This window comes from Pagrus pagrus, assembly GCF_965226575.1.
Source record: "Pagrus pagrus genome assembly, chromosome: 11".
NCBI lineage: Eukaryota > Metazoa > Chordata > Actinopteri > Spariformes > Sparidae > Pagrus > Pagrus pagrus.
Window position 1 is genome coordinate 17,048,400 of NC_140195.1, and position 24,468 is coordinate 17,072,867.

Sequence of the window (24,468 nt, forward strand, 5' to 3'; positions counted from 1 at the left end):
TCAATATGGTATGTAGCCTGAAAAGCACAAATGTGTGCAAACATGTTAGTGGTTTGCTGAAATATTACCTATCAACATTTTATCCCGAGACCCGGTCACTATAGACAGGATCCAAAATGTTGTGTAAAATCCTTCCCAGAAGCGTGGAGGGAGGCTGTCCCCATGTTGATGCCCCTGGGTTTGGAATGAGATGTTTTAACTGGCATGGTGCGTTTATCTCGGAGAACACATCTCTTCAGTCCGATGAAATAAGACAAGGAAAGTCAGTGATAATCCCAACATCATGAAAACTGTGTATATACGTATATATATTCTGAGTCTATTTAATTCATCCATGCATGCTTTGATTTGATGATCTAAAGGACGTCAATCTGTTCAAATCATTCATAACTGCACCCTCGTGCCACTCATTGAGATTTCATACAGTGAGCCATGTTTTTAGCACCTCTATCTGGACATGATCATCATTTACCATCTGTCCTGTGCTTGTGATTCCACATCTCATCGATCGGTAGCCAAAATCACTTCCCTCCATGGTTGATCTAACAGACACTCATGAAAAAAGGGCTTTATGTGTATGTCCAAAATATCACGTGTTAAGAATCCTGGGTTATAACACCATCTGCTGATGAGTTTGTGGCAGGAAAATAAGGAAGTCTCCCACCTCACGTTAACTGCATGTCTGGTAATCTTGCTAGAAAGATAGTGACTCAGCTTTTGTCTGTTTTCCTCAGGCCGCGTGTAAACCACTGCCACTCTCTCATTGTGTTACGATAATTACCAACACTGTCACCAAATATATGGACGTGTGATGACTTAAGGTGTCGATGCTTTATCCTGCCAGTAGTCAGCCTTTCCTCTCCAGCCTCGTCCTTCACATCCTCTAGTATCAGCCATATTGGAAGGTGTCACTTTCTGCCTGATGATTATTCACAGCCACCTGCCTCTCTCTGTCCCATCAGAGGAGCTCTGTGGTGGTTACGCAGGCGTTCATGCATCCATTTCAGTTAGTTTCAGAGGGTTAGAGAGAGTTCAGAGTCTGCAACTTTTCCTCTTAACTATTTCCATTTTACTGTATCAAACACTGTATTTACCTTTTTTTCCTCAGCAATACATCCATCATCATGCATTTGCAAGTAATTAGTAATGAAGTGTTTATACTGTATGAATGCATTGTGAAAGACTGCAAAGTCTGAAATGTTAGCTCATTGTAGCCTTCCTTTCTCCACATACTTTAATTACTGTGTGCAGCTTTCACTATGAAGTTTCAGGAAATTGCAGAACTTACCATATCTGTGTCAAAGGTTTCCAGGTCTTTACAGTGGAAAGCCAATCTCTGACCCATCAGCGATCATCTGATGAGTATTTAGTCTCCCGAAACATTGGCAATGGCCACTCCATTGTTGACAGTCCGATTAGCATCTTGAGATGCGAGAATGGAGTGGGAGCTGATCAAAGTAAAAAGCTAATAAAATGTCAGATTGTTTATTATTAGATAGTCAATTGGTTATAAAATTGCATTTGGTTATAAGATTGCATTTATGCAAAACCGTTAACCTGCATGCAACCAAGCAAGCTCAAACATGATTGGCAAATACTATTCTGACTATAAACAGCAGCATTCATATGCAGAATATGTTTGAAGACATTACTTGAAAGTCATCTAACTGCTCCCGACACTGGGAAGGAGTAGCGCATCACATATTTTAAAAAGACAGGTGAATAAGTCCACACTGGAATCATGTTTTGTTTGATGGATTAAAGTGAATTAGCCCACTTTGATGAATCATTGAAGATAAAAAGGAGAAATATGTTAACAACAATGTTCTGAATTTTTAGGTGATGCTGCTTCATTTATCAGCCTGTTAAAAGGGCTCTGTGGATCTTCTGTGTTGTGCTGGAAGCCAGTCGTTAGTTTATGTTAGCAGACTCCATTTCTTAGCTGATGTCAGCTACTGCTGCTCTTTGTAAGCGAGGCAGAGAGAGGCAGTGAGATGAGGCACTCGAGAGAGAGAGAGTGCATAAAGTCACATCCTTTGGACTGTCGGGGAAAATCTGACCCGAGTCCTTAACAAAGAAATCCACAGTACAGCAGCATTAAACACCTTAAAGACATCGTCCACAGGCTTGTGTAGGCAACAGAGAGAGAAGGTCTTATTTTTCACGTCACGTCACAATCCACTCACATATGGCTAATTAAAAAGTCATCACTACATGTAAATTGTAACAAATTGTAACTGGAGCCCCTTCAAGTATCTTAATATTGATGAAAAAGCTATGTGACATTCATATATTAAAACATTCAGAAACCATACTTGCAAGTTGGGTTCATTAAAAGAAAAAACAATTTTTGTCTGCAATATAAATTCTGTGAACCTGGAAGGATTGTTTTCGTGTCATGCGCTCAGAGTGCCCAAACGCAATGGGTTTACAAGACACCAAAAGTACATTTCCAGAGGTTAAACATTTCATTTCATCAAAAAAATTTCAGTTTTTTTGCAGCTCGGTCTTAAACATAAATCCGGCCTTCTCTCCTAAGTTTGTCAGCAAAAATCAGAAAACACACAAAAAATCTTGCCTTCCTGAAAGCACAGCTCGAGTGTTTCATAATCATCAATCCAAAAGCAATCAGCATACATAGAGGACATCTTAGTAAAAAGTACATCCCTCACATCCTCACAGACCGGACAAACAAACAAAGAATGAATCTCATTCACAATCTCACCGAGCTTAACAAACAGAGTCTGCCCTCCTCCTGAGCGCTGCTGAACCTGCCGGTTATGAGTAGCGCTGTTTAAGAACATTTACTGGAAAGACGTGTGTGTAATTACAAGAAATACAATGAACAAAGAGAGAAAATGCATTCTGTCAAACGTTGTTGCCGTAAATTAGAAGCTAACAGTGATATAAAACATTTTCTCCTCGGCATGTAGACACAACCCCCACACTCAGAGCTGTATATGATAACACAAGACATATTGGGCTGTAAAACTCAGACAGATCTCAGCATGGGGGGTGAATGATACAGGCTGTTTGTGAACAAAGGAGAATTGCTTTGACCCACTGGGGCAAAAATTGCAAGAGCTCTGATTGGCAACAGTAAGTAAATTAGACAGTGTGCTGCCAGACACAGGGGGGAGGTGGCTAATTGACTTTTATCTTTTAATTCTTCTTTTACTTACAATGGATGCTGCCTCCACACAGTAATAACCTTCAGGGTGTGAAAGTCAGCGTGTCTCCAGGGGTCTGACCAGCACAAGTGAGAGGAAAGACCTCTGACTTGACCCTGTGGGCAGCCGATAGCTGGTCGCCTGTCAGGGGGCCTCACACCATCCCACCACATGTCGACATGGTGGTTTTACACTGACACAGGTCAGACTGGCTTTTGATCAGCAAGCCGACCTATGTGTCTGTTTAAGAAGGATGTGAGAAGTCAGACATGTTGTATTTTAGAAGAAATCATTCATGTGATAAAGCAAACACTGTTGTTGAAACCACAATGACAGAAAAAAAAGAGGCTCAGTTAGTAATTTGCCTTATTGGCCTCGAGTCAGGGAGTTTCAAACCAGTTGTGGAAGCTGAAGAATCGTTTTCAAGAAGAAGAAGCTGAGTTGTTTGGATCAAATTGACTTGACTCTGTAATGCAGATTAAAGTTAACTAATTAGTCCACTGTGGATTGGTCTATCAGTCCCATTGTCTTGAGCCAGTGGTATGCTATTGATCCTGCCAGGCAAGTCAATCTAATCAATCAATTTGCAGCAGGCCAAGTGACAGCAGCCACAGGTGATAAAACAGACGTCTGCAGTGACTGACTGCTGTGTTACTCAGTGCTGCCACGGCAAGATAAGGAAAACAGATCAGGATCAGATTATAACCTGAAGAGTTATTATTGTAACAGGATATTGATAACTCATCACATTATAAAAATAAACAAACATTTAAAAAACGTTTTGGTAACACTTTATAATAACCATCATTATTAAATTGTTTATTTTAAAGTTGTTATTGATGATTATAAACCTTAACAATGGCTTAATAAATTGTTCACCAGGCATTACATTGTCTGTTGACAGTCAAATAACTTTTTACAATATGTTGTTTATCTTGTTATAATAAGAATGTTTTCATGTTATGACAAGATAATAGCATTTTGTTAAAACAAGACAAGTTGTTAACAATTTATAATAGTCATCATTAATGAATGGGAAAGTTAATTAAACTTTGGTTGATCATTTTACAGTTGAAACACAATATAATACTTTAAAAAGCATTTATTAAGCTATTAAAGGTTTATAAACATCAGTTGCAGCTTTACAAGGACACTCAGATCATGTTTAAAGATTAATTACACAGTATTATTAAAGGTGCAATATGCAAAACATTCAACATTCAAAATTAACTAACATTATCAACAAAATGTGAAAAAATATGAGTTTTGAGGTTTTGTCAAAGACGTCTTTGTATTGTGAGGCAGAGATCTCAAAAAAATATAATTTCATACCTATTTCCCTTATTAAACAGAAAAATACAAGCATACACCTTCTGAATTCAAGTGTGAAGATGATCTTCATTGCTTTGTTAACTTTAAGTATTATTGCAGCTTTACAATAAACAGTTGTCATTGTTTGTTAACAGTCCAATAATTATTAAGTCTATTTATCTTTACCCTTTATGAATGATGGTTATTATAACTACCTACTTTTCTTGTCAGAACAATATAAGCCTACTATTACCTTGTTAAATAACATGAAACTGTTTAAACTATAACAGGATAAACAGCATATTGTCACATCGAGAAGAGTTTCTTGTTCTGACGCGATGAGTTTGTACCACAAACGTGTTGAGTTACAACTCTGATGCTGCTTTTCTTTTTCTAGCGTTGCAGCACTAGGCTTTCCATACATAAGGCCATAAAGACATGTTGAAACTGTTTGAGTTAAATGATCAGAGAAGTAAACTACTTGTTCTTAACAATGGATTTGCTCGGTGGTTGACTGTACAACCATCAAACTCCTCTTACAACCTCGCACAGCATCCTGAACAGTATCTGCACAGAGATCCCTGCTTATAGCGCAGCTGCTCTCTCATCCTTGACACAACAACTTGTTTTTGCTCTCTGACAACATCACAGTGCAGTGTGTGCGCGTGTGTGTGTGTGTGTGTGTGTGTGCGTGTGTGTGTGCAGCACAGGGGTGTCAGAGAGCCTGTGGAATGGAGGGCTCCTATTGGCTGCTGCTCGCCTGTATAAAGAGCCGCAGTGGCAAATTCAATCAGATCAACTGCGCGCATCCTCCGAGAGACAGACATCAGGACGCTCCGGCACAGTGGGACGACTTCTGGGCTTATCTGCTGCGTGTTTTCTGACATTTTCTACACAATTTAAAAAAAAGGGAGACAAAACGAATCGGAGCATCATTAACATCATGAAGGAAAGGAGAAACACACAGCCGCTGGTGGTGAGATGTAAACTGGTTCTTGTGGGAGACGTTCAATGCGGAAAAACGGCGATGTTGCAAGTCCTGGCGAAGGACTGTTATCCAGAGGTATGTATGCGTGTGTGTGCGATCTAATGTGGCTCATCGTACCAACACATGCACACAAAGCCCTTCTGGGTGTCTGTGGACATCACAGGGCTGACTTCTCTTATAATAACTGAACGTGGCGGGAGGAGAAATGTGTGCGTCTGTTGCAGTCACAGTTTTCATGCGCATTTTCGTAACATTTTGTCCTCTTGGATTGTTTTCCACGCATTTACCGTAATACCTTCAAATGCATTAGCTTTTTTTTTTTTTTAACGGCACGATTAATGAAATTGTGTTCGCATGTATGGTTGCTTCGTGTTTTATTGGCCCCAGCTGGATATTTCCTGCAGCTGCGGTGATTCAAGTGATTGATTGATTGATCCGGAAAATAGTGGATTTAAAAAAAATAAATAAATAAAAAATCAGGCTTATTATTTGTATTTGACTGCCCCCCTCAGTGCGTGTTGCACTAATTAAGCTGGATAAATTCCATTACCTGTGGCTGGCTGACTGACTGACACCTCCCCACTAATGGCACCATGTTACTAATTGCTCCCCAGACCTACGTGCCCACGGTGTTTGAAAACTACACAGCCTGTCTGGAGCTGGAGGAGCAGCGAGTGGAGCTCAGTCTGTGGGACACTTCAGGTAAACGATCACCTCTATCCTCTGTCTCTGTGTGTGTCTGTCTGTGTGTGTGTCTGTCTGGCCTATCATGGCCTGCCATTCTGCCTGCAGCACTGGGGGAGGCTGGGATATTATGGCCAGTGCGCTGTGAATGTAATGAGCGTCTGTCTTAGCTTTATATCCTCCTAGATGTTCCCCTTTTGGTTTTTTTTTGTTATTGTTATGAAAGGAGATAGCATCAAAGTGATGTTTGATTACTTAACTCTTTGAACTGTGTAATACACATGGTAATACACATGGTCTACCAGTGCCTACATTGGTATTTTTGCCTATTTCTATGTAATTTCTTGGAGTATCAGCAAACAATTCATATCCCTAAAATGTGTACAACTAAAGCCAAAAGACTATGTAAGTCAGTAAATCATAATAATTGATATAAATCTGACATGTTTTCCAAATCAAATCTAGATAAATAAACTAGAGCCTGATCGATGGCGATACTGATATTAGGGAGTCAAAAAGTCTTATATCATTACATCGGCCTGTATACACAAATTTTTTTTCAGTGATCCCTCAAATGTGGTTGTCAAACACTTGTGACATGGAGGGAGGATATATAAGTTACATTTTACAGTGTAATAAACTTTATTTTCTAAGAACACATCAGTATAATGAAACAGTAAACTTCACTCGAAATGTAATAGATATATGTCACCTCAAGCATCGTTTTCTGCACCGTGATCTTAAAACCTAAATGTTTTCAGATCTCTATCCACAACACATACGCTGATAATCTTCTTAATTGTTCTTAATGAACAAAAAATTCTCGACATCTGAACATTGTTCAATCCAATTGATCAAATCCTACACGAGTACAGCGTACAACATGTTGACATGAAAGACAGAAGCCTTAGTTTTTAGCTGCAAAAAGAACGAATGCTGTAAATATTATGGTCTTTATTTTAGATCAGCTTAAACAGAATGAGGCAAACAACGACCTTCCATGTGACGTTTTCAGAGGGCGAGAGGCTTGTGGACTGCCCTCCGGCTCTTTTTGCACTTGTTGCTACAGCTGGACAATGTTGTCTTAAAATAATATTGCAGTATTTTCAGAATATGTTGCAATACAAGATACGTCTCGATGGTTTGACATTTCCTCAAAAGCACTCCTTAGACGCTACGGCCAGGCGGCAAAATCATGTCACGATATTTTTCAGATACCCGACAAATACATGGTACTGTGTGTTTTTACAGTGTGTTGTATGCATACTGTCTGTCATATGTACTGTCTGTCTGACGGGTACGGTGCCGTGAAAAAGAATTTTCACTTGGAATAATAAAGTCTAAGTCTGTATTGTAGGGATGACTAATGGTGCTTTCACAAAACATTAACACAAGGAGATTTTTAGCTAAATAATCATCAGTAATGTGGATATAATGAAGTAGAACAGTCTGGTAAGTTTAGAAAAGGGTTTAAGTGATTGCTTTGCTGTAATGCAGCCTTTAAAACCAGGAAAAGACAACACTTATCTATATCACAATATAACGATATCCAAAATCTAGGACGATTTAGTCTCATATCATGATATAATATCAATATAATGCGCAGTCCGACCTGTTGCACCGCAGAGTCTCAGTCATCTTTCAGATCTGATTAAATTTCCGTTTATATCACATTTTTCCATGTGGCAGGATAAAGGATTGTCAGATCTACAAGTGTGTTTCTCTGCCTAACATGTTTCACTGGAAACTACGCAGAGAGACAGCAATTATTCCGCTTCGCTTGCTGTTGCGGCTGACTTTGTGCATCATATGTTCATTTAGACTAAGCGTGAAAAAGAGGGTCAATGTGTCAGTGTGGATCTCCCTGGGGATCGGCTGTTTAGAGTGTTGACCTGGATACTGTGAACACGGGTCTGAACACCTGTTTGATTCCTCTTCATGCTCGCTGCACAATGGCTCCTCTCTCTAGCTCACATCCGTCTGCATCCACACTCGTGCTTCTGGATCCGTCTGCAGCCTCACTAGGTCACCCTGGCTGAGCAAGTTGGCTCGTGTGTGTTTGTGCATACGTGTGTCTGCGTACAATAAATCCTTTATGTAACGGACCCACTTGTATGAGATGATGCAGTATTTACTGGGTTCTCACACCCCCCCACCCACCTCCTCTCCATTAACCAAAAGCAGCAACAGGAAAAAAGTGAATGTAATTCCCTCCCCAGACCAAATCCTGCTTTTTAATCCCAGACTGTGGACCTTTGGTCTGGCCAGCGGGAGTGGGCCTGGTGCCGGGGGATTTCGGGCACACGCACACAGAGACATCCTGTAGAGCAGGAGGAAGGTTTTCTGGAGCAGACAGACAGGAGGCAGCTCAGAAACTCGGGTGACCTGCATTCGCCTCCATATGCTGCTGCGGGTCACCCACTCCAAAGCATGATGCAGGGGATTAGACTCTGAATAGGACCACAGGGCCACCACTTCTGACTGACCCACTGAGTGGGAGATGCTTTCTTTCTTTCTTTCTTTCTTTCTTTCTTTCTTTCATTCTTTCATTCTTTCTTTCTTTCTTTCTTTCTTTCTTTCTGTCTTTCTGTCTTTCTTTCTTTCTTTCTTTCTTTCTTTCTTTCTGTCTGTCTGTCTGTGTGTCTGTCTGTGTGTCTTTCTTTTTGTCTTTCTTTCTTTCTTTCTTTCTTTCTACTCTTTTCTTCCCTCTGTTGAGCCCTTTGTTTGTCGCCCCCTCGTTATCCATGCACAATCCAAAATTGCACCAATTAGTTTCCGGCTAATTTGCATCATGAAGAAAAATGAACATGCCCGGTAACAAACACAGACATTAGAATACAAAACAACACGGTGATGATGTGAATATTTTAATTAGCGACATGCTTTAGGTTTGATTTAAAGACTAATGTGAGCACTGAGAGAAGGACCATCCCCCATCATTTATTATAGATTACTCTCCGTATCCCGCGTCAGGCTCCTGGTGATATATGACAATCACAGGGGCTGTTTGTTGGAGTTCTTCTTCTCCTTACTGTAATTTGCTCTAATTGCGTGGAGTACCGTCGCTGCGGCCCCTCCACACTCAGAGGGTCTCCTCGTTATCCTGACTCCCCTTCATTGATCGGACTGACCTCATCACCGGCTCCACATGGCAGGCAGCTCCTTCTCCCCGGCTTGCCATGGATTTACAGACCAAAATCAATCCACCAGTTTTAATCAGCCTGGTCCAATCGGACATGTAGGAGGGGGGAGACAGAGAGAGAAAGAGGGGAAGGCGAACAATGTCCAGTGGCTGTAACTCATGTATAGTGAATAATGACTCTCGTTATGGTGTTAGTGAGTCATTTGTTTCAGGTTGAATGGTCTTGCTGATAAAGCCTTTGAGTCTTAGAGGATACTGTATATGTTGTATCGTCGCTTCTTGTATGATTAATGAATGAGCTTGATTTGTAATGAACCCAATATCAATTTAAGCTGATGAAACAATCTGTATAATTGTAAAAGAGAGGCTTTGTTAATAGACAATAATTATTAGAATGGCTATGTGTCAGGCATTTCTATTAGCAACTGAGCTTTCAGTAATTTCTAGTCTTCAATCTGTTCTAAGGCTGATACTAATGATTATTTTATCCATATATTAATGTCAGAGAACACGGAAAGGTTTGTTGTGTCCAGCCAAACATCCACAATTCACATTCATACTCAATTTACAATGACTTTAAACAGAGGAAATTATGAAAAGAAAGTCTGCCTATCACTAGATTATCCACTAATTGCTGCTAACTGTAGCTACCATTAGTTAGTTAGCTCTTTTAGCTTTGTATCTAGCAGTCCAGACTGGGAACTCTGATTACTGGGGATGTGTAGCTAGGACAGGAGCTTAAGACCTGTATGATCAAACAATCTTAAATAATGTAATCATAAATCATAAGCCCCCCCTGAATAAATAAATGGTGATATTATCGTTTGAATAATCTAGCTAAGTTGTGTCGATTGACCAATTGTTTCTACACTAGTTTAGTATTAAATTAAAATAGAGGATAAGGCATTAAGCCCTAGGCAGATGAATTTCATCCAACATGATGGGTGAACTATTATCATTAACCTTTCAGCTGCTCAAACACGTAGATTTTACTTCTTTGTGAAAGATTACTGGCAGAATCATTTATAATTCAATGCACACCAGACCCTTTCTAGGCTATCTGTTGTTTGACTCAACTTCAAAACCTAGAAAGTGATCAGCTCTGACAGTGTCAAGTTACAAAGTAGAGCTTGTTAACAGCTCAGACGTGGCGATGCTCAGGAACAAAGAAGCGTCTTCTCGCTCCCTGCAGGGGGCTTCAGCTGTGATTCTGACTGGCTCTGGCATGTGAAACCGTGGAACAACTGTCTGACGCAATGTAGTGTGTTTTTTGGCCTGGCTGGCTGTGAAGACCATAGTTATCAGCTGCAGCAGCAGCAGCAGCAGCAGCAGCAGCACGGCTCCCAGTCGGCTGAGTGTGGGTGGAGGTGCAGAGCTACTCTCATCCCCAAATCTGTGAGTCATCCCATCACTGGATCATTAATCTGTCTGACCTCTGCATTCTCTCTGTAGGAGAGGAGTGTGCTAATGATGAAGACGGGCTCTGCCACTCTGCACAAAAATTCGATCACCGTCTCACCCATGCACACACTAAAAAGCAGATCCTCCCCTCCCCCACCTGTACGCACCAACACGGGGCCCGACGTCTGGGCCTGCGAAGCCTACTTCTGCTCTGGCCCAATTTCCACCTCGACACTTAGCTCTGGGCGCCGCACCATCAAGATGGATGGAGTTGAACTCAGCCGCAGGAATTTGGTTATGCTCTTTTCTTTTCCTTCCATTCCCCAGTTAGTCAGCCTCACTGTCCATGTTTCATGCCTCAGAAACTCTCCATCTGTTGTCGAGGCGTGCTCTTCAGAGAAAGGAAGAAAGGGAACATTTGGAGCATGCTTAGGCTCTGCATGCGTATTGATCTGTCTATGTGAGCCATTCCTCGGGTTGTTGCAACGGCGAGAAGGAGGGAAGACAGGGAAAGAGACAGAGACCGGTGCTCTGTGATATCAGACTGCAGGGGGTGAAGGATTAATGGCATAGGAGGGCTCTTTGTGATCTGCCTCAGTAGGCGACACTCCTGCCTTCCCTCCTCTCTTCCTCTTGGCTTTTTCTTGCCACAATAGAGAGAGCTATTTCTTCCAGGATTAGAAACTGGGTCCTAGTGTGTCGGGAGAGTGCTGCCAAGGCTGCTCCTGCACCCAAAACAGCATGCTGTGGAGCTTCAAATGCTAATATTTACACATTTTTTATTCATTCCCTTTGAAGATTGGATAAATACGCCTACTGAATTGTGCATCGTTTGTCCAAAAATCGATTTCTGCGGAAGAAAAAAAACATCCTAGACGTCCCCTCCATCTCCCTTCCCCCTTGGCAGGGTAACTAATTTGTCAGCTTTAATTGCAAAGGCTCTTGGACCCCCTGTGCAGCTTTCCATTGATTGCTGCGTTTAGATCAGTGGCCATTTAATGCAGAATCACACCCAGTTTCCCGGCCGTGTGTGATAACCCCTTGTGGGAGATTGAGAAGATTTATGGAGCGGCCCCTGCCTCTGTCTCTCCTGTGAGACACCTCAGTTATCAGACACACACACACACACACACACACACACACACAGGTTCATCAGCCTTGCGTTGCTAATTGTTCTGATCTTAATGTGTGTCAATTTTCACAGTCAGCAAACGCAAAGTTGTCTCACAGATGAGCGTGGCTTTCCTGTTCCCGCCCTAGGTGTAAACGGTGTCAGGGCAATAGTGTAATTTGCATTCTGTCTGTTCTCTCCCGTAGTAAACACTGACTTTAATCAGGGTGTTTCGGTTACCTTGCTTTTGTAAGAGTAGAACAAAGTCATTTTTCTATCCAAAGGCATAGACACAGAGTTATAATACAACGAGCCTTTGTTCCTTTGCAGAGATGTTTACTTTCTCCCGGACACTGAGCCCGGAGGAATTTCATCACAGCTTGTCATTATTCCACTCACAGCGCCCGGCAGCTGGCAAATTCAGTTTTACCCTTTGATAATGTGGAAAATCATTAAGTATTCATGAAACTGATCTATATGCACACATCCATGTTGTGTGCGCCGGCTTCATATGTTTCCTTCTGATGCATTGTTTTTCGACACCCTAAATCAATTAGGACGGTTGTGTAATGTCTAAATGAGTGATTACACAGACGGCTTTTGTTATCTGTAGCTATAAGAGGAGCACTGAATCCCTTTTGGGATTCTCACCGAGCCTAAAGCAAACACAATAATCCCATTGAGCTGCTCCGCTTCTGTTTCATCTGATCACAGATTGGGTTCACCTCTGGCTGCTGCCTAATTTGAATAGTGTGTTTGTGTGTCATTAGGTGTGAATGTGTGATAAATGTCCCCAGCTCCTTTGCCGAGCAGAGGAATGTCCCCAACAGTAGGTGGGTGGGCAGTTTGCGGTGTAAAATGATTGATTGGCAGTTAAGGCGAGCCTTTATGGTGAGGTGGGAGGAATGCCTGATGTAGATGGTGGATTCCAAGGCTGTTGCTGTGGTAACAGAGGGACTGGAGGTATTGCGCGGCGAGCAGAGGATTTTTTGGGGGGTGGGTGGTTTACTTAAGGATTCTGAGCATGAGTGGGAGCGTCTGCCTGCCCCACCGTTCCACTTGCGTAAACTACTGCAAGAGAAGATCAATGAGGATTTAAAGCTCGATTGTCATCTTCTCTCGCTCTGAAATGGCAGCAGAGGATATAGGAGCAGGGAAAAGAGCAGTTTCAGGGACAGCAAAGTGAGGCTCAGCAGGAGAAGTGATGCCGATTGCACATAATCCCCGCAGCTGTATTCTCTCGCTCTGCCTCTGACGGTCTGCTGCTCGATCAACCTTTTTTGCTCTGACCAAACTGCCTGTTGTCAGAGTGATCGATCCCTGAAACAGTGTCCGCTTAAATTAAATTATCGGTTTAAGTAATGAAGTCTTTAACATTTTAAAAGGCAAATTTAGCCTCGATGTTAGTTCCTTTTCATAAGAAAATATGAAATAAAAATGAAAAAATAAAGGTCCATTCATTTAGCATTCAACAACACAGTGTTATACAATGAAATGCAAGTTGTTGTGCCTTTATGGTACTCAAAAAAAAAACGTTCTTATGGTGAAGTGTTGAGGATGAATTGAAGAGTTTCACAGCCTGAGGAAATAAAGCTGCTCAGTAGACTGGTGGTACGGCAGCGGATAGTTTTGTATCCTTTGATAGATGGCAGCAGGGTGAACAGGCTTTGGCTGGGGTGGGTGTCGTCTTTTAGTGTCCTTTGTGCTCTGTGCGAGACACATCACCTCACAAAGATCACTGATGCCCAATAGATGGGTTCCAGTGGTGTTCTGGGTGGTTTTAATCACCCTCTGCAGTCCTCTGTACGCCTGAAGTCAAAGTTTAATAAATACCAAAACGACCTCTTTCGTAAAAAATACAGGAACAAAACACATAAAGAGGAAATTTGAGAGCTACAAAGTATGAAATCTGTGTGTGTGTTACCATTTTACTGTGAAGGTGTGGAAGACATTGAGGACTTTTACCAACATTTCAAAATGGTGGCTGTGAAAGATTCCTCTAAGACTTTTGTCTCTCAAATAAACATATTTCAGCGCTGCACTCATCCTGCCTCGAGTTCCTGTGGTAAAAAGTGGCTGCACTGAAGTAATTGATGGCACATGGAACTACTTGAAATCAGAGATGCCTGCGTGTTTGCCTTTCATCCACATTAATAAGTTTCTCTTTTCTGCCCTCTAAGGTTCTCCATACTACGACAATGTGAGGCCCCTGTGCTACAGTGACTCAGACGCAGTTTTGCTGTGTTTTGACATCAGCCGTCCGGACACTGTGGACAGCAGTCTGAAGAAGGTGATGACTTCAGTGCTTCGCTTCGCCATCATAATTCACTTTTGTACTACATTGTCACCCACTTATTATCAGGAATTGCTTTAAATGCAGCTTGTTTTCTTTAAGTTAAGGTTTTTATTCCCTGTCCTTTTGTGATCACAGTGGAAAACCGAAATCCTGGACTTCTGTCCGAGCACACGTATCCTGCTCATCGGCTGCAAGACCGACCTGCGCACAGATGTATGCACGCTGATGGAGCTGTCCAATCAGAAACAGACTCCCATGACCTATGAGCAGGTAACACATTTTGTCAGGAACATTGACAATACTGAATTAAAAACATTAAAGGTCCAGTGTGTAGGATTTACTGTAGCTATGAGGTTTAAATCTAAAAACGTGAATGGTCCTCTGTAGAGTCTGTGTTTGGTTTGGCCTTTCTGGGCACACAATGGAAGAGGACCTGCTGCCTCTGTAGGTATAAAAGTAAAATTCTAGGTGAACGAAAGCACAACAATTCTTATTTTCAGGTGATTATACACTAAAGAAAACATAATTATGAGTATTATAGTCCATTTCTGCCAATAGATCCCCAGAAATCCTTCACACTTGCCCTTAAAATAAAGAGTGCAGTAACATTAATGGCATTAATATATAAAAATAATCTCTGTTCAGGCTTCGACCATAACATCTTGCATGTCACTAAACTTCCCCAAGTTATGTTCAGCTGGCATTCTCAAGTTTTACAGAAATAATTTTGGGAACGTGGCTCATTAATTGCTAGAAAACTTGTTGACAATGAAAGTATAAACTTAAAGTGTCTTTTTTATGATGACAAAGAAACGAAGAGTATAATGGGTCATCTTTTGTCACCTAGAAGAGTCAATGATGCCGTGTGTGTTAGAGTGATCAAAAAGGGACCCAAAGTCCAAAAGAAAAGTAAAGAGTTGCACAAAAATGGAGGATAAACCATAAATCCACGGAGAACAAACACACGAGGACCGGAGAGCAGGCACAGACAGGAGACACAGGCAAACCAACGAAGAGTAAAGGAAAAACACAGGGGCTAATGAACAAATGAAACACAGCTGTATACAGAAAAATGGCAGGACGTAACACATGACACATGAGGATATAATCTACAAAATAAAACAGGAAATGGCAAAACCATGACAATGCACCCCATTTCACAACCATTTATGAGCTTGCAGGGACGTTTCCTCCTGAACTCCTCACTACACGGTGCAAACAGAAAAAAAATATAAGAATATTATAAGAAGAATAACATAAAAATGTATTAAAGGATGTTATGAACAGCACCCTTCATCGCTCTTTATTGCAGGGTTCTGCCATGGCCAAGCAGCTGGGTGCTGAGGCGTACCTGGAGTGCTCGGCGTTCACCTCGGAGAAAAGCATCCACAGCGTCTTCCGCACCGCAGCGATGGCCTGCATCAACAAGCTGCAGCCTCTCCCGAAGACCAGCCCCACCCGCCGCCTCTCCAAAAGACTGCTCCACCTGCCCAGCAAGTCAGATTTGCTCTCCTCCACCTTCAAGAAGGAGAAGGCCAAGAGCTGCTCGGTCATGTGAGTGGAGACCTCTTGGGTTACAGTCATCACATGCGACCCCCAAGCCCCTGCCTCTTTGGTCTCGGGGAAGGGGGGGTGGGCACGATGGTTTTATCAGGGCTTCCTGCTGAATCCTTCCCTCACCCCCCCGGAAACCAAACATCCGTCAGAAGAGGTGGACACCCCGCTGTCCACTTGCTCCTGAACCTTTTAGCGCACATTTGTCTTTTTCCACTACTGTTTATCTTGCTTTTCCAACCAACAATATCAGTCAAGGTTTGATCATTGAGCTATCATTTTTTCACCTGTAAACAGTATGCAACTACAGCGGTGTTACATCTGTCTGATTTTACTCTCTCTAGGCACATGTTGATTTTGTCCAAATTGGAAATGTGCAACGTGTGACGTTTAATCTTGTGATGTAAATGCCTCTCAGACAATTCAATGGATATTTTTCTAAGTACAAAAATATATCTAGCATGAAACTGACGGGAATTAGCAAAATCCTGTCCATCCCTCTTAGTAAGGTGTCTGAGGTGTGAAATAGCTTGTCGCTCGTGTCCCCATTTAGGCTCGTGAAAGCACAGAGATGTAGAGGGAGTAGTGGGACAAACCACGGTGAGAGCTATTACATATAGAGAGCTGTTCTCGTTGTCTCAGTGGTGATGAGAGCAGGGATAAGAGCTGTGAGTGCAGGCTGCTGTGCAGACAGCCGTCTGGACTGTTTCAACCTGCATGGATGGTTGATGCATGGTTGTGTAGCTCTGGACAGCGCTGCTCCACAAGCTGTCAGTGGAGGAGGATGAAGAGACTCTGTGTGTGTACAAAACGAAATGAGGACACACAAAAAAAAATAAAGGGAAGTTTAGTTGGGCTTCCGGTGCTCTGCTGTCACAGCTGGAGTCTATTTTAAAATGCTATTTTGGTGGTGGGACAGACATTTTAATAGATAATAAAAGATGCTTTTGTTGTGACCAGGAGCATAAACAAACGCTTCAATGCCGAGCTGTCGAGCGTTATTTGTGAGGCTGGTTGTTGATGCCGGTCAAGGTGTTGTGAGGCATATTTAAAAGCATAGGATAAATAATAACGCCTACCTGAGTCAGGCTGACTGCTAATGGAAAAAATCTGGTTTGTAGTTTTCAAATATTCTTTGGAAAAGATTTGTAGCATTGTGTTGTTGAGAGTTTTTTTTCAACAATTCTCAAATGGTATGCAGTTTTGAAAAATGCCTTTCATATCATGTTCCCAGAAGTCACTGCGACGGTTTTGACTCCTGTAATATGCCTGTGGATTTCTCTGATTTGCAACAATCCAAATGTAGCACTCCCGAGCTGACTCTATTCTTCCAAGGTGACAAGTTTTTTGCGTCAGCGCTCTTGTTAATCTATCGACCTCCAATAAGCAGCACTTACTGTAGGTTACGGCGACTACGGAGCAAAAATCAGACCCTTTTCTGAGCTTAAATCTTTGGCTTCATGGTTACGTGTGTGTGCAGCATTGATCCCTGTGCTTCTAACCATAAAGCAATAATGATTTAAGTGCTTGTGATGCAAAGGTAACCTGTGCGGCAATAAAGATGCAGCTTTGTGATAACTGTCATGCTATAGCGCTCCACGGACATCCATGTTTTAGACTGAAACCATCTCTGCTGTACAAAGAGGCTGCTGATCTGTGTTTGCCCCTCCTCCTCTGTGTAAGTAGCTAACGGTATATAAAATAACCGATGATGACGTCGTGCGTGAAGAAGAGTTGGAGACGCTAGACTTTGCTGTCAATTTTACATAATCATAACAAAGTATTAAAAAGGCAGCGGGATCTAAATAAACTGCTTGAATGAGTTGGCAGTGCAGTATATGCTTGTGAAATTGGAAATCTACTTCAAAAGTCCAACAATCATCTTGTAAAAAGGGCTAGTGTGTGGAAAAAAAGGAAATAATGTGGGACTAAGGAGAACAAGTAATCAAAGTGCACAGGCTGGCCCTGTCCAAAGAAAGCTATTTTTCCATTATTTGTTTTTATGGTTGATGTGTATTTTCTTTTTTTTTCTCTCTCTCTCTTTTGTTTTTTTTGGTATTTAAAAGCATGATGTGAGTCCTGGTGTTGTTTTGGAAGATGGTTGTAGCGTCTTTATGGAGCTGTGGACTGCCCTTCGGTAGTCGGAGGAACTTAAAGCGGTGATTTGCACAAAGGCTTCCAGTTCATGGTCACACACCAAATTCTTCAGCATTGCCTAGCAACAATTCAGCATAGGAAACAGAGACTGGCTCTTGGGTTGGTTGTGTGGACAGAGAGGGTTGGCTCACAAGCAGACATCCCCACATCCATTATCACAGCGTCGGTCTGTGTCTGCATTTATTGTTCCAAAAAACAAAAAAAATCTTGATATTTTTCTTTGGGTTAGGGAGCTGATGCCAGGCCTTCTGAAGGTGGGATAGGCAGGCGGCTCACGGACCATGTCAGTTAATATGCAGCCTTTGTGTTGTAGTCAGTGTGTGGTACAATGGTGCAGTCAAACTCCTAAGCATGTCCTATTGAAACTGTATGATTGTACATACCGTCTCTTGTTTTATAATCATTGTACGACATCTTCAGGGATGTCACATGAAAATATTGTTGTTGATGTGAATATTTATTCTATTTTTGCCTCTTTTTTTTCTTTTTTTTTTGATTGACATGTACATTTGTTTAAAATCTATTTTGGAAATTTAACTTTATTTCCTTTTTTGGGTTTGTTTTTGTTTTTTGCTGTGTTAAATAAAGCTTGCCCTGTCTGGCACCCTTGAATTGTTGTCCTGTCATTTTAAAACTTAAATAACTGATATTTCATTACATAAAAATGTCCATTCTCTGTGAGGATATACTTAAACGTCATGTAAAACACTGGCTCCTCTGGTGGAAAAATTGCCTTTTTCTGCCAGGCACCTGAATATTTCCGGAGAAAAACGTGTTAAGTGTAAATTTACGGTGATACTGTTATCAAATTTGAACTTGGACTACGTGAGGCTATATGATGTGGACCCGTTGTGTTTTCCAGCTAACCGGGGCAGTTCCAGGCCAACTGCAGGCTTATTTCTGCATTAAAAAATTCAGCCAACCGGGTGACAAGAATAACTATAATAATTATATAGAAATATCCAATCTTCTCGCTGATGGTCCTGATTGTTTATGTAGGTCATATAGAGGCATTATTGTTAAATTATTATAATTTGATAACCAGTTCAAAGTTTCTTGTAGTATGTTTCAAACTCCCTTTTTCCTTTCCTTTTTCCTTTTTTTTTAAATTTCCATTCTTTGTGAGGATATATTCAATATATTCCCACTTCTATATATTAATAAATATTTATTTAAAATCATTATCTATTATTTCATATTTTTTCCCCATTTTACTCTTTTAAAGGTTTGAAATAAATATTATAAAATATTGCTTTTGTCTATTGAGATGCCTCTTAATACATAATATTGGCTGTCCTCCAGTTCTCACACATCATTACTATATATTGATTTCATATCAATATATATAATAGTCATCTGAGCTTGATAAAAAAAACTTTTCTACAGAAAAAATCTGATCTAGTTTAAACCCTCCTGTCATTTTTTCTGATCACATACTTCTGAAAATGTTATAATGACAGTGAACAGATGTCTCCAGTAGTGTATCACTTCAATCATCTCTGTAGGAAGTGAGGTGCTCATCTTTTCCACTCTATCAGTGCTAATAATTCCTTTAACAGACTCCGTGTCACTGCATGCATGCAGAGCATGTCTCATTAAGGAGAGAGCAAATTTAGATCACGATAGAAGGATGGATGGGGGATTACTGTCATTTTCCATTACTTCAACCCTGAACTAAGATCATAGACGCTGATGATCAGGGAGTTATTATCACAGACTGAGAGCAGGAAAACGTGTCAGTCAGATGTGTAATTGACAAACGATTACCAGCATGATGAGCATAATAAGGATGACAGACAGGAAAGTTTTCACCACCACTTACAATGTAAAGTATCTATTCGGCTTAATGTAACAATAAAACTAATTATGTGTTAATTATGTCTCATATTATTTCGAAGGCAATGACAAGCACGCCAGAGGTAATGAACATTTTCCAAGATAGATAGATAGATAGATAGATAGACAAATAGATAGATAGATAGATAGATAGATAGATAGATAGATAGATAGACTTGGCACACAGTCATCCTTACAGGTTGTTGGAAATCTTCACAGCTTCTGAAGATGCACCAGGCTGCTGCTCTCATCTGTCTTCAAACACACCACATCTGGCCGCTGCCAGCTGCAGAGGTGTCTAAAACTGGCCTGATGCCACAGTATGTCGCAGAGGTGCCATACCAACTGACCCATGTGTCCTCACACTGCCTCTTCTTCCAGTGCTACAGACTCTGAACAAAGCTAAGCTTTAAGCTCTAATGGCGCTGAGCAGTGAGTGATGTCTGCACAGTTGAACAATATTGAATCAAATCATAAAGAAGGTAAGTAAGGTCTCGTGGCAGTGGCCGCGCTTGTTTTGCACTGTAAATACATGTGAACATGTTATAGCAGGTAATTTTATACCAACCTGATCGGCAGAATGAAAGTTGGTACTGTACGTTTTTGTAAACCACGGATATGTTGGAACTTTACATTTCTTTATGTTGCGGCTTTATGTTTCTTCAGGTTCAGTTTTCAATTGTATGTTGTGACAGTACTGTGCTTATGGTCTGGTTAGATTTAGGCACAGAAAATTAAATTAAAATTAAAATTCTTGCTTTGGTTGCCAAAAACACACCTGGAAATTGTCCCGATGTCTCCTTAGAAATATCAAAAAGTGTCACACTTACAGATGTAAAAAGGCTGTGGTCCCTCATCACAAACATCCAGTGGTTTTAAGTTGATATGGCGACCTCGTTAGCAAACCAGCAGACATGGCGCAACATTAGCTATTATCTGGATTGAATGAGTTTGCCTGATGAAATTAAGTCCAACATTCACTCTCCTTTTAGCTGTTTTTTGCTCTCCAGCAACTCCTGACTGAAATAAAAGGCTCTTAAGCCGCTAAATGCTCCACTATGTGCACCAGCTAGTAGTTGACTGTTTCTGCGTGCTGTTTGGTGCTGAGTATGTAGTGAACAGTGGGTTTTTGTGGAGTATAAAACCAAAAGTGAACTGAGAGACACTAAAATGCTCAGTAGAGCTGAGGGGAGCAGCAGAGTTGGGTGATAATTACCTGCAGGTTCATATGTACATAGTTCTTCACTAAAAGAGATTTATTTTTATGGTAAAATAAAATGCACCTTATTCAACTAAATCTAACAACTTGTATTTGTATGATTTCTTGCTGGATGATTCTGTGGGGAGATGTGCATTGGCCCGGTTGGCAAATTGTTACAGGTTAAACAAAAACAACTTTTTTTATTTCAGTGTTTTATCAAAATGCATTGAATCGTTAAGAAATTGGTGTGAGGATGTTGAATCTGAGCTGTCCCCAGTTCACCACAACACCTCTTTGTTAAAAAAAAAAAAAAAAAAAACACTTGCTGCTATAAAAACAACATGAATCATGGGATGTCAGTGGGTGGAGCACCTGAGGTAGGAGCTGACATTGTGCACATGCAGGCACACACACTGGGTGCGAGGACATGTAAATGGGCCACATACGCTGCTAGTCGTAGTAAATTAGGCCAACATCTGGACAGGCACAGAGAGTTCAATTGCCCACTCAGCTGTGGCTTGTACCTCGAGGGCTTGGTTAAGGAGAAGTGGCATCATGGCACAGTCCAGTGAGCTTTCAGGAGCGACCCTGCCATATTGTTAAGACTTTGCCATACGCAGCCACCTTAGAAAAGTTCTTTGTGTCCAGTGCAAACAGTGGGTCACTGCGTTGTCATGGAGGGCATTTAAGTCACACAAAGCCAGTTTAACGGGCTGTAAAACACAGTGGATTAATTCCGACGCACACACGAGTTAAACTAATCAAAATATCAATCCACATCAGAAAATTAAATTCATAAGAGTGCTAACATCATTATCTCCCTGGTGACATTTAAATCAATTAATTCCAAAATCCAGATTGATGGTGGAAGATGCTCCCACAGGCATACTCCTTTAGTTACAGCGATGATGTTCTTGTTCGAAGGTATGTGAGACCAAAAAACTGAAAAAAATGGACGAGAGCGGATAGTTCAGGACAATGAGTCAGTGTTCGGGCTGGACTGGACAGTTTTTCTGGACGGTGGTGGTGTACAAAGGGTGATCTGAGGGGAGTAATGCGGCTCTGAGTGGGCTGCCCTCAGTGCTGTTGTGTAATATTAACATCATGTTCTGGATCCTCAGATAACTCTGCCAGGACACAACAACACAACAGCACATTCCAGACGTAACCCTTCACTCCATGTCTCCTGCGTGTGGGCAGACAGATTCAAATCTGCCATGTTGTTGGGAAAAAAACTGTTCTTGAATGCTGCAGTGAAAACTACATGGAGCCATCGACATGCATCTGTGCAGATATGAGCTAATCTTTGATTACTGATGAGGTGTGATGATGTGTCGAGTCCTGCAGTGTGCTCTTTCTCTCTCTCTCTCTCTCTCTCACACACACACACACACGCACACGCACACACAGACACCAGATTCTCTGCCTCTGCCGCAGTGCAGGGCAGGGCCAGAATATCCAAACCCATCAGTTCCCAATTCACCCAGTTTTGCTCTCAAAAAATGAGGGTAGTATAACACCACATTCATATTATTCCTTTTATCCTTGCAATCTCTGTACAAGCTCCTGCAAAGAGTGGCAGTAAAATCCTGTTTTTTTTTTTTAATGAGGTTCTTTGCAGATGCTCAGTCTCAGAGGAAATATTAGACTGAGATTTAAAGATGAGTGTTTATGCATTCATGAGAAACTCAAAATATTCTCTTAACTGTGTATGATTATTTCACTTGTTGATGACTGGAATAAAATCCTCACCCTGCAAACACATCCACGCAGCACCGACGTCTGACCGCCTGAACAGATCTTCCCTCTAATGCCGCAGCTCCTCCACCACCACCCCACCTCTCTGCGTGACCCCTGACCCCAGACTCCCGCCTTGTGGCTAAACCTACGGCTCCCCTGGAGCTCTCTCTCTTGACCTTGTGTTTCCCTGGCAGCACCACCAATGAGCTCAGTCAAATGTGAGCAATTGTTTAATGTTCCCTGTGGCCACAGTGAGGAAAGAACAAGTTGTCTCTCTGAAACTCACTGTGGTTGTGTTTTTTTTTTTTCCTGTTTAGTTTAAAAAACGAAAACAAAGGAATTGAGAAATTGCTATGTTGTTTTTAGGACACATCCTTATGCATTAACCGGGATGGGCCGGAAACGTGTCTGTGGCACAAGTCATGCAAATTGAGCAGATGCCGGCTGGATGAGTAATCATCGGTTTATTCTAATCCTTATACTCTATTTGCGGGTTAGGGTTAGCATTGCCTCTGGTATATCTTTACTTGCTCCTGTTTGTCAGAGGAGCACATTTCCTAAGTCTCATTTACAAGAAATGGGAGGCATTTGTTGGTAGGAAATAAAAATGTGGGCACTTTTTTTTAAGGGATGTAATGTTGTGTACGCCTGCAGCAAATTTTTGTACTCTTTGTGCTTAATTTGAACCTGAAACGACTGACGTCTGGTGCAATACGCCAAACGTTTACGATACATTTTGCACATATTTCATGACTCATAAATAATGTGAAAATAATCTGTGAGTGTATTTGTGTTTTACATTGTGTTGGTGACTCTCTCGTGCACATTTCATACAGAGGACGTTCCTGACAGTCAGTGCACTGAACCTTACATCCAAAACATAAACACAGAAGACAAACGCACACAAACTGCACATGCTCTGTGTCCTTCTTTGTGATCACTGGGCAACCGCACACAAAGGCCGAGGCGTGCTCTGCTGTGCACAATGTGACAGTGTCTGAGCACGAGGCTCTACCCTTAACCCGCACACACACACGGAGAGAAACACACACACAAACACACAGCGGATTTGGCTACGGGCCACATCCTGCGTGTGTCTGCACAAGCCAAAATAACATGGAGACATCCAGTACAGCGGCCATACGCGCCGTCCCCTCAGCTGCACCAGTGGAGACATAAGCAGGGCCCGATGCTTTGTCCTTCATGCTGATTAAAATGTTAGATTAGGTCAGCTGCAGCAGACTGAGTGCACAGCAGCGATAATTACTCCATAATTACACCTAAATACACATTGTGTGTCTGCTGTGTTTCGCCCCCCACATCATTTTACTCTTTACTCATGTGCAAAAGGCATCAAAATCCAGATCTGACCGGCTACATTGATGGATGAACCTGCTCTATAACTCAAAGGGAAAACATCAGCGAACATTAAAAGGACCAGTGCATTCTTCCAAACAGAGCCATGAGTGATCAGCGTGCATGCATGTGTGCAACTGTTATCCCTGAGGTCCCTGAAGCTATGAGAGGAGTATTAGCAGTGGGGGAAGGATGGAGACAGACAAAAGGGAGGCTACTGCAGACAGCACTCTGCTCTTTTTTTTTTCTCTCTGCCACTCCTCTTTAGGGAACCATGGCTACAGGCGGGAGCATGTGCCTTTAGTGGTTTGAGGGAGTGTGAGGTGTGTGTTCAGCTTAGTCCGGGATGCGCGCGGGACCGGAGTGCCCTCCCACTGAGCAATAACTCTCCTGCTCTTGCCTGTGGGGGGGTTGGGCGGAAAGAAATAAGGATTTGGGGTGTGAGCAAAGGCCGAGGAGGAGGATGTGTGCGAAGATGGGAGGATATCTTCGATAGCTCTGAACCTCATCTGTATTTTATC

The 24,468-nt window shown here is 41.8% G+C and overlaps 1 protein-coding gene across 1 annotated transcript; it reads left to right on the top strand.

Moving 5' to 3' along the window:
• The first annotated feature begins 5,307 nt into the window (after positions 1 to 5,307).
• On the top strand, positions 5,308 to 18,426 carry rnd1b (Rho family GTPase 1b). Its single transcript, XM_084367221.1, has 5 exons — positions 5,308 to 5,544; positions 6,084 to 6,171; positions 13,988 to 14,097; positions 14,239 to 14,373; positions 15,416 to 18,426. The coding sequence occupies exons 1-5, from the start codon at positions 5,425 to 5,427 to the stop codon at positions 15,659 to 15,661; spliced, it is 699 nt and encodes a 232-aa protein (XP_084223347.1). The 5' UTR covers positions 5,308 to 5,424; the 3' UTR covers positions 15,662 to 18,426.
• Positions 18,427 to 24,468: the final 6,042 nt, after the last annotated feature.